The sequence below is a fragment of the Dipodomys merriami genome, unplaced genomic scaffold, assembly GCF_024711535.1.
Source record: "Dipodomys merriami isolate MVZ:Mamm:240054 unplaced genomic scaffold, mDipMer1.0.p SCAF_2731, whole genome shotgun sequence".
NCBI lineage: Eukaryota > Metazoa > Chordata > Mammalia > Rodentia > Heteromyidae > Dipodomys > Dipodomys merriami.
Window position 1 is genome coordinate 25672 of NW_027204195.1, and position 11446 is coordinate 37117.

An 11446-nucleotide genomic window follows, 5' to 3' on the forward strand; every position below is an offset into this window, starting at 1 on the left:
CTCCCCTTCTCTCTAATGATGTTTCCAAATCTTGCTTTTCTGTAGGATGAAATTGGAAAATCAATGAATCAAGCCATCTGTATTCCATTATATAGAGATGCTAGAAGGTTATCTTCTTTACCTGTTAGGTAGTATAATTTAGCAGCAAGTTTGAATTTTTCTCTTTTTTTTTTTTTTTTGCTTTTGTTTTAGTGAGGACTCTGCGCGCAGATTGTTCACATTTCCTTTTCTGTGTGTGTCTCCTCGTCTTGTGTAAACAGTAGTTTTTGTTCTAAACTTAAATAGCTAAATACATTACTTTTCTTTCCTTAGGTGGAATAATAAAAGTTCAAATCTACAGTACCTTCTTTTTACTATTTTAGAAGACTCACTGTATAAAATGTGTATCTTAAGATTAAGGCATACTGATATTTCCCAGTGAGTATTCCTTTGAAGTTTGAACCGAAGAGATGAGAGCTTAATATTTGTAATAATAATAAGCCATTCAGCTTCCCTCCAGCATTTCGGGTTTCAGCGAAGCTGCCTCATGACTTTAGGTTTGCATTCAGTATTCTCAGTTCTCACATCTGGGAGATGGTAATGCTGAATTGAGAAGCTATTTGATCCCTTCTTGTTCTAGAGTTTTAACTTTTATATTAGTATATAGCCTCGTATATAAGTTTTTTTTTAAAAATAGGTTTAGGAAAATGACAGCAGACCTGTGTTATATCTAAGAACACTTAGTGATTCAAAACTGTGTTAGTAAGTACTTTATAGAAAGGCTTTTTTAAATTTTAGGTTAATTATCTTTCATCAAATAAGAGCTCTTGCCCACAGAGACTTTTTGAGATTCCAAAGTAAACATTCTGAAAATCAAATGATATTCAGGGTTCCATTAGCATTTTAAATCGTTTTAAGTCTCACTATGAAGGTACTAGTTTATTTTTGTGTGCCACTCTGGGGTATGAATTTAGGCTCTGGGCATTGTCCCTCAGCTTTTGTGCTCAAGGCTATTGTTTTCCCACTTGAACCACAATTCCACTTTTGACTTTTTGGTGGTTAATTGAAGATAGGAGTCTCCTGGATCCCTGCCCAGGCTAGCTTCAAATGATGATCTTCAGATCTCAGCGCTGAGTAGCTGGGATTACTGACATGAGCCACCAGCACATAGCTAAAGGGATTTCTTTTTTCATTGTCAAGAGGGGTTACAGTTAATAAGTAAGATAATAGGTACATTTCTTGTCTAACTTGTTACCCCCTGCCTCATTTTTGTCCTTTCCCTCCCCTCCCTAATCCTCCCACTTGCCAAATTGTACAGATCATTTCCAACATATTGACTTGTGAATATGGCTATTGTATTGGATCCCCCTTGTCCTTTGTCTCACGATTCTGTTCTCCTTTCCCTTCCCTAATTCAGATAAATGTATGTATAATACCAGGGTACCAAAATCAAATACAGTGACAATAGGGGATAAACCGCAGGGGGAAGAACACACCAAAGAAACAAAAAGTACATAGTACATTAAAAACAACAGGGCTGGGAAGGTGGCTCAGTGGTAGAGTGCTTGCGTTTCATGCCTGAGGCCCTGGGTTCGATTCCTCAGCACCACATAAGCAAAAAGAAAAAAGCCAGAAGTGGCGTTGTGCCTCAAGTGGTAGAGCACTAGCCTTGAGCTGAAGAGGTGAGGGACAGCGCCCAAGCCTAGAGTTCAGGCCCCATGAACGGAACCAAAAAACAAAACAAAACAAAAACAACAATAACAAAGAAAAACCTCATGTTTCCATGTCTTGGAGTTCATTTCACTTAGCATCATCTTATATGGTCATATGTACATAGCTCTTGAGCTATTTTTCTCATCTGTTAAAATTATCCTAGAAGTATACTAATTATTGAAAATAAGGGAAACAATGGGACCTATTTTGGGGGGGTGTCTGGCTTCACTTGATAGGATTTTTTTCCCAGTCTTTCCATTTCCTTACAAATGGGGCAGTGTCATTCTTTCTGATGGAAGAATAGAATTCCATATATGTATATATATATATATATATATATATATATATATATATATATACACACACACACACATGTGTGTATGTATGTATACATATGTGTGTATGTATGTATACATATGTGTATCACATTTTCTTTTTTGTTGGTCATGGGACTTGAACTCTGTGCCTGGGCACTGTCCCTCAGCTCTTCAGCTCAAGGCAAGTGCTCTACCACTTGAGCCACAGTGCCACTTCCAGTTTTCTGGTGGTTTATTGAGGATAAGAGTCTCACAGACTTTCCTGTCTGGACTGGCTTTGAACTGCATTCCTCAGATCTCAACCTCGTGAGTAGCTTGGGTTACACGCGTGAGCCACTGGCCCCCAGCTTTACCACATTTTCTTGATCTATTGATCTACTGAAGGGCGTGTGGGTTGGTTCCATATGTTAGCTATGGTGAATAATGCGGCAATAAACCTAGTTGTGCTGGTAGCTTTAGTATGGCCTTGTTTGTGGTCATTAGGGTAAATGCCCAGCAGGTGATTGCTGGGTCATAGGGGAGCTCTATGTGCCTTTTGAGAACCTTCACTAAAGGGAATTTTTGAATTCAAGATGTTAGTTTTCCTTAGTTATGGCCTTTAGCTGCTTAGTGATTAAGATTTTAAACCAAGCTGGTTTGCCTGACTAAGTGTTTAAATTATAGTATTCTGGAGTGGAAGTGGTAGTGTTGGTCTGGGATTTGGGAAGTAGATATGTGTGCTAACATTGCCAGTCATGTTTGTTCAGGCATTTAGATTTATTGGCTATGTAGTTGTTCCATAGGGTCTCATTCCCCTCTCTCCTTTCTTTCTTCAAGATCTGTAAGTAATGGACTAATTGCTGTGAAATTTGGGAGCTTCACCTATGCTACAACTGAAAAAGTCAGAAGAAAATAACGCCCAAGCCTGATTTGGGACAGAAGCATGTGTGATGTATGTGTAGTCAGTGCTATGTCAGATGTGCTGTCAATAAAGGGGCTCTGTCATTTGTAGGGGGGCAGATTTTCTTTTACTTTGATTCTTGTTAGCTCTGTTCACTCAGTTATATATAAGGTATAACTCATGAAATTTTCACAGGCTTAAGGCCTAGCCATTTATGTTCAGAGTTTTCTAGAACAGTGATAAAATGTCACAGATCATTTTGTTTGATCTGATGATTACTTATTTTGTTATAACTAGTTATATTTGTGAAAATTGATATAAAAGTATAAACTGATAAGGTGTTTTGTCATTGCAGGGAATATCACCTATGGTTTTATTTTGTTTTTGCTTAGTGTCAGCATGTTATGTGGTTATGATCATTTCTGATATAACAAAATGCATCTCACTTCCAGCAACTACAGCTGTTTAGATGCCCAGTTTTATGATGATGAAACTGTAACAGTCATTCTTAAAGACACCATGGGACGTGAAGGAAGAGACAGACTCTTGGTCCAGTTGCCATTGTCGTTTGTGTATAACAGTGAAGATGCTGCAGAGTATCAATTCACTAGAACTTATGCCACAAGGTAACTAACTACCTTAGTGGTATAGGGTCTGTGTGGTTAAAGTTAGCTTTAGTTTTTTAAAGGTAGGATCTCAAAAAGAGCTGAAGTGTGGCTCAAGTGGTACAGTACCAGGTGCTGAATTCAAAACCCAGAACCACCAAAAATTTAAAAAAGAAGTGTCCCATTGTGTATCTCAGGTTGCCTCGCCTTGAAATAACCAGGCTTGTCTCAAATTCATGAAGTTCTTGCATGGTCTCCAAGGTGTTGAGTTGTCAGTCATATGGTACCAGGCTTAGCTTATATTTAGCTATATTTACCATATGCCAAGAATTCCAGTTTCTTACATATGCTAGGCAATGTTTTTTTAGTTACTGGTCTACCCATACAGACAGCTGAGCAGAAAACCTCCTGCTTTGTTTTTTTTTTCTTTGTCCATCATGGGGTTTGAACTCTGGGCCTGAGTGCTGTCCCTCAGTTCTTCAGGTCAAGCCTAGCACTCTGCCACTTGAGCCACAGTGCCACTTTGGGTTTTGTGGTGGTTTATTGGAGAGAAGAGTTTCACAGTCTTTCCGGCATGGACTGGCTTTGAACCATGATCCTCCTGAGTAGCTAGGATTACAGGAATGAGCCACCAGTGCCTGCCTGGCTTCCTACTTTGTATTTTTAAAATCCGAACTTCATACAACACACTGAAACCCACCAAACACTGTTAGGAAAGATGAGGAGGAGACTAATTGCTATTAAATTTAGGAGGATCATCTACCCCACAACTGAAAAAAATCAGAAGGTAAGTCTTCCTTCATGCTACAAAGTCTTCCCAAATGTTACAAATTTCCTAATGTTACAATTGTATGTTACCTCAAAAATTAAAAAACGGGAAAAAATGTGCCGACTTTAATCATTGTCTTGTCCCTTGCTTTAATATTAAACTAGGATTTTTTGCTAGAATAAGATGAGGAATTATTTGGAATGGAGAAGAGGACTTCATTTGAGTTATGTTTTAAAGGATAGCATTAACTTTAGTTTGTTGTCACTAATAATTATAAACTTGCCTTTAGTGTTTTCCAGAATTGGGACCCCAGTTCCATTGCAGAGTCTATAGTCAGTTCTAGGAGATAGTTTTAGTTGCTTGAGGATTTAAAGTAATGAGATTCCTTCTCTAATTTAAAAACATGAGCATCTGCTCTCCTTGAAAGGGAATTGAGGACTGGGTGCATAGCTCAGTTGTGCAAGGCTTGAATTTAATCTCTAGTACTGTATCCTCCCTCCCCATCACCCAAAAAACAAAGGGCACCAAGACCTTACTAAAATGAAGCCAAGGCTCTGTGGAATGTAGTATTTTTACAGACTGTCTTGTCACCTGGGAATGGAGTGTGGGTGGGAGTAGGACCCCAGTTGCCCCAAACCCCTCCTCTAGTGAATGTGGGAGGTGGAGGTCCTGTTTGATTCCTGGGCTGGTTTTTCCTCCAGGCTAGATGAACAAAGCAGTGTTATTCCCACATGCACCCTGCACTTTGAGAAGCACTGGCGGTTACTGGAGAGCATGAAAGCTCAGTACGTTGCTGGGAATGTTTTTCACAAAGTGTCCTGTGTGGTGAGTATGGCTTTGTTTCTATGCAGCATCCTATGAGTACTCAAGCATGTCATCTCCAAGGCTCATTCTCTGCTTGTCATTCTGTCCCTTGGTTTCAGTTAACTGAGCAAGCAGCAGGCTAGTTATTTTGTTTTCTTGTTTGGAGAAACTTTGAGTAATTAAGAGCAATTTCAGAGCGAGGTGCTGGTGGCTCACGCCTGTAATCGTAGTTACTGAGGAGGTTGAGATCTGAGGATCTTAGTTTGAAGCCAGCCCAGGCAGGAAAGTTCAAGAGGCTCTTATCTCCAATGAATTACAGAAAAAGCCAGAAGTGGCTCTGTGGCTCAAGTGGTAGAGTGCTCACCTTGAACAAAAGGATAGCACCCAGGCCCAGAATTCAAGCCCCAGGACTGGCAAAAATAGTTTGGCTTCTAAGTTACATAAATTCACCATGTGCTGTGTGGAGATCCTTTTATGTAAAATGAAGGTGGAATTGGGTGATTTTATAGTAAATTGTTAAAAATATAACTTTCCTATAAATCTATACTTTGCTTAAAGCTTCTGATTTCTGCTTCGTTTTATAAAATTTGTTTGCAAAGCCATTAGTTAGAAAATTGTTAATGTAACTCCTGACACCAGTGGCTCATACCTATAATTCTAGCTGCTCAGGAGCTGTGGCTCCACTAGAACGCTATGAGCAAAAGATGCTCAGGCCCCATGTTCAAGTCCCAGTTCCAGGTGCATGTGCGCTTTCACACACACACACACACACACACACACACACACACACACACACACACACACACACACATTAATGTGCCTTTTCTTTAGTTAAGTTCAAGTCTCCATCATGTAAGAGTATTTGAAATGGACATCGATGATGAATGGGAGCTGGATGAGTCTCAGATGAAGAGAAGGAAGCCAGTGGTAAGCCTGTGAAGATCAAGGAGGAAGTGCTGTCCGAGTCAGAGACAGAGGCCCACCACGCCTCTGCTGATGCTCCAGCCCCAGAGATAGTCGTCAAAGTGGAGAAGCTTGACCCTGAACTGGACTCATAATCCAACTTGCCATTGTTTATTACATGTTACTGTGGCAGCCTTTGGATCACTTGGACCTGACATGAGCCGATGAATCATTGCTCAGTGCAACGTGAATGATTGTTGGCAAGTTCATGATAAGATAAAATTGTTGGAAAGAAGTTGGTGATCATAGCACAGGTGTGGTCCTAGAATGCTCTAAATGGAACTGTGACAAATGTTCTGCTTTCCCATCCCTTTTCTCTCTGTCTCTCAAGTGTCACCAGTCACCACTCCATCTGAGAGTACTCTAGTGCTAGATTGCATAATGTTCAGGTAGATAACCGCCACACAGTTAAAATAAGGGCCTACTTGTTTCTCACACCTAATAGGAACCATGATCAAAACATGAATTCTGTGATTGTTGCAGTTGATCAATGTCTACTCCCTGACAAATGGAGAATAGTTTTCAGCTTGTGGAATACTTGGGATTCAAATATCCAGCCATCTCTCTGCGTTTTCCTTTATTCCCTCACACCATGTCCCTCCATGAATATAGGACTACTAACTTTATTTTAAAAATCCTAGGTGACATCTCATAGGTTTTGACCTCTGTTAAGAGACTTAGCTGGATCTAGAACCAAAGGATTCAGAGATATGGAATCATTCTGTGATGATGGCAGAGCACGGGAGTGGCCCCTATCACCAAGCAGCTGGTATAGAAAGCAATCAGCTTACTCTGACAGTGGAGGGGGCAGGTATGTGACTGGAGATTTTCAGCTCAAAATGCTTGCTTTAGGGCAAGCAGTGGGGTGTCAGGACTTCAAACCTGATCTTCTTATCTTCCCTGATCCGTGGGGGACTTGGATTACTTATTCTGACATTTAAAGGTAACTTCTACCATGAGCTTTCAAGACAGGAGCTTTCAGAAGGTGGTAGTGGTGTCTGTAAGTGCATATTTTGGGCAGACCCCTTGTTAGTATGCCTGGGCTTTGGGAAGGTAGGGTATTAATGCACTTGAAGTACATCTGACTGCAGTCTGGATTCAAATAATCCTTACCTGAGCTCTGCAGTGAGTTAGCGATCACATGTTTATGATGGGATTTGTCTTGTGAACCAGACAATGGCCTGTTGAATGTGAGGGGTGATGGACTTGGACTCTGTACTCCCCAGGAGAGACCTCTGTGCTTTTACATGTGCATCATGACTGGTTTTGCGCTTCAGACACTGGTTCCTTTTCTATATCTTCATGGCCAGTATAGCTTGAGCTCTATTTCCAACAGCTATGTGGCTCTTGGTGGGCTTGTGTGTAGGGTAGACTTGAGGTGTACGCAGGTGATTCTGAACCCCAGGACAAAGATCAGTTATATATAACTCCAAGGAGGCATTGAGACTGCCCTTCAGAGTAGAAGATACTTGCAGGAGATATGTATCTCAGTTCCCATAGTGAGGTCCTGGGGACCTCATCTAGCATAAAAACATTGCAGGCCTGAACTTGGGGGGAAAGAGAGCATGATGGACATAGATAAGATACCACTCTGTGGTCACCATCATCAGCATGCCTAGCGGGAAATGGAAAACACAACATGTTTAGTATACCTCAGTCTGTACCCAGATTCTCCAGGTTATAGGCCATGGCAGAGAGGAAACAGTGAATAGCAGGTGCTTCTCTCTAGACGAAGGCTTCTACAGGGGCTCTCTTGTGAATTGCTTTACTGTGCAGAGTTGTTAGAAATATTCAAGCACTAACTTTTGCCCCTGTATGATGCCAGAGTCTTGAAGTGAGCATGCTTATCTGTGTCAAAACTGCAAACTAGCTCACAAGTATTTAAGTTCTTGAATGACTTTGAGCTGGAAGATTCTTCATTGTTACAGATGTCCCTGGCATGATGGGAAGTTCCAAAGTCCCCCTTCACTACGGCACTGTGTTTGTCGGAATCCCCCGCCTCCCCAGCATGAAGAGGGAAATTTTCTTCTCACGTGGTTACATTTTTACTGGCTTGCAAATTATAGCCAGGCAGATAATACTACCTATAGTTTTTCCAAGGAATACCTGTTTGGTATTTTTATCTCATGGAGCCTTCAATAAATGGGTGCTTGAAACGTGTGCAACTTTCCCCCCATGATCTGTAACTTTTGGAAATGTCCCCTAAATTTGGGCACTGGGAGTTTACTTTGTGTTCCCCTTCAGACCAATATTGCTCATGGCTGATGTGATGAAAATGTACTCATGTCTCCACTGTATGTGTCACACATTCTGGATGTCTTACAGCAAGGGGAAAGATGGTATCCCACAGGAAATGATCTAGGTAATTCTCATTCTGCTTGTATTGTCAGGTGCATGCTGAGTGAGACAAGTGTATCCCCATGATACCTTGCTATGTCTGAATCTATGTCTGAATCTTTGGTGGGTGACCAAAGGAAATTGACTTGCTACAGGCCTCACATGGCCAAATTATAGGCCCTAGTATCCTCATGGGGATTTGGGCTGGGAGCTCATTCAAAATTTCTTGATGGGGTTTCAGGGGTACTTGGGAAGGCATGGGCTGGGACTCTTTGGAGGTAAATGTGGAATCTCTCCACCAGCATTACAGGCAGGTCTTCAGGAAGACTTGTCTCTGCTTTTCAGGCCCCTCAACTGATTGAATTGGGCCCCTCAATGCTAAAATGATCTTTCCAAAAAATCAACTGATTGATGACACTGATCACTTCTCCAGGTACTAATCCACCTTAGACCAGTGTTTGGTTAGAGTTTGGGAACTGTATCCACAACCAACAAATAAAATTGGTCATCATGGAAATACAGTGATCTGTTTTCTGGAGAACCTAGTCTCTGAAGAGAAGACAGATCTGTTTTACGGTGTGACTCTTCTGTATAGCTGCATTTCGAACTCTCCAGTTACTTAGTTACCAGGACACTGTGACCAGAGCAGAAGTTAAAAATCCCAGTAGGTCTCCGACCTCTCGAGCAGCATCTCAGAATACTTGCACAGAATGAACTAGCTTCTGGTATCTAGGTGTGTGTACAGTGTATTTCCAGTTGTCCTGTGAATTATCCCGTATTGCTATAGCCAATGCCATTTCTAGAGGCATCTATGGATCTAGACCTATAGATGATACAGTAAAGTTTCAGTGGTAGATATTTAACTTATCTAGCATACGGTTGGGCATCTTTATTTTTTTATATGATTAGTAGTTGTCTAGCTCTTAGGTGGTTAATGTTATATGGCCTTGGTAATTACCATGTGAGTAATTTCAGAACCAAGGAAGTAAGTTCTGTGCCTCCCTAGTGATCATATCTGGTTTGTATACTTCAGTCAGTCTTCTGTACCTTGCACATGTCTCTGGTCTACAGAAGTTAGCTGTTGACTGTAGGCAGACCATTAAGAGTTCTGGAATCATCACTTCAAAGATGAAGACTGACCAGGGGTGAGCCCTTGGAATGTGTGAAGATAGATCCAAGCACCAGCTTGGCCCAGGGATGAATCTTTCCTTCCCATTGCAATTATTTTTGGAGTACTGGTGAAATGCAATGGGTTTAAACATTCTGCTCAACTAATGTGGGGTTTCTTGCTGGTCTCCTGTACCTGTGCCTGACCTCTTGCCAGAGTGGGAAGTTCTCTAGTCATTTCCCTCTGGGAGATACTGCTAGTCATTCTCAGTGCAAAACCTAAGTGAGCTGTGTTAGGCCTTGGTGACATGGACTTCTTTCTGGGCGAATCCTATTCTTCTGTGTGTCTCCAGGAAATGTTGGCTTGAAAAGTATTTTTGTAATCTTACCCATGGCCATTCTGTGTCCTGCTGGTTCCACTCCTGAGATAGAAACAGAGTGAGGCTTGCTGGATCTATTTCCTATCCTTTTAGGAAGGTCTATAAGGTGAATTGCAGTTTCCTGGCAAAATATGAAGCAGTAATTGCAGGCTAGCTTTGATAAGTACTGATTGATGTTGCTGATTATTAGGGCATACTGTTCAATTTGTTGTGCTCCCAGTAGGCAGAGGAAACAACTTGAACTATCCAAGAATGGACTAGTGACCTTCTCTTCGGTATCAAAAGACAGGAGTAGGCCCAGAGAGGCCGGTCTGTATTCAGGCAGTCTGTAGACATATGTGGTGTCTATAGATGGTCTCATATCTGATTTTACTTAAGGTGTGGTCTTGCTGTTATCGGCATCATAGAACCTTCTCTCTGTCTAAAAATACCTTCTAGATGAAATTCTTATCCTATGACTGAAGAATAGACCACTGTAGCTGGAGGAAGTGTGTGCGTGGGGGGGGGGGTAGATGCATGCCTAAGCTGGCTGTGATGTCAGCTTCTAGGGATAGGTCATGTAGATGTTAAAATGTGGGCCATTTGATACATTTCTTTTCAGTGGTAGGGCTGGGGAGGCCCAGTGCCTGCTAGGGTGACATAGCCTGGGTGGGATCTGTGTCTTAAGTGCTTGTAGATCTCTCTGAAAGAATGAAGATCTCTTGTGTCTCAGGATGGTTGGTATACTCTACTCTGTCCCTGGAATGGGTGACTTGTATGGTGGTTTAGTCTTCTAAATGCCTAGATTATACATAAACAGTGTACACCATAAGCTATGAGGGAGGAGATGTCTACTAAGAATAAATATCTACCACAGCATTGTAAAACACTTCTCCTGGTTTAAAGGTCAGATGCAATTGCCATTCCAGTGAGAGGCAGTTGAATGATCTCAGTGTGGTACCTTATGGAGAGTTTGGAGTCTGTGTCATTTGCTGACAGAACCAGAGTGGGAAGTCTGAGTATGGACTCATTGGGTGCCCAAATGCAAAGCTGTCTGAGTGCTAGGCAAGTCACCCTGTCTACTTGACAGTAAGTACATCCCAGGTTCTGGCCTTGGCAGACCCTACTTTAAGTTACGATAATCCCGTAATTCCCTCTGTCTCTTCAGACTTACTTGTGTTTCATCTTCTGGGCTCTGACAAGCCAGCCAATCCAATGGCTATTAGTATACATGATTGACTATCCTTATGTTAGACTGTTTCTCTTAACAAAAGATGAAGTATATCTTTGCTCATTGGGTGGACTTTGAATAACTGTTTTGGGTGCCTTCTAAGAAGCCACAATATCATAGCAGCTCATTTTTGGTTTTATTTTACACTGAGCCAATCTATTTAACAGGACTCTTCCTCCTTGTCATAGAAATATCATCATGAGTCCAAAGGTGAAGACTGAGATCTGATATCCGGGTCATTGGGAATCTGAGCTGCCTGTTCTTGAAATTTAAATGACAGATTTGCTACTTATAGTAGTTGTATTCATTGGAGCTCCCAATAGTCAGGAAAAGAGAGAATGGTTTGTCAGGTATACCTTTCCTACTGATTCCTGCATGGACC

General features: G+C 41.4%; 1 protein-coding gene across 1 annotated transcript in view; it reads left to right on the plus strand.

Annotated features, from left to right (window-relative positions):
* The window catches only part of LOC138837678 (anaphase-promoting complex subunit 4-like), a 28764-nt gene extending 22639 nt beyond the window's left edge, over positions 1-6125 (plus strand). Inside the window, 8 exon segments of the mRNA XM_070036626.1 lie at positions 46-107; positions 193-231; positions 313-417; positions 2826-2898; positions 3340-3515; positions 4965-5088; positions 5899-5965; positions 5968-6125. Of these exon segments, the coding sequence (XP_069892727.1) occupies positions 46-107; positions 193-231; positions 313-417; positions 2826-2898; positions 3340-3515; positions 4965-5088; positions 5899-5965; positions 5968-6125 (804 nt within the window).
* Positions 6126-11446: the final 5321 nt, after the last annotated feature.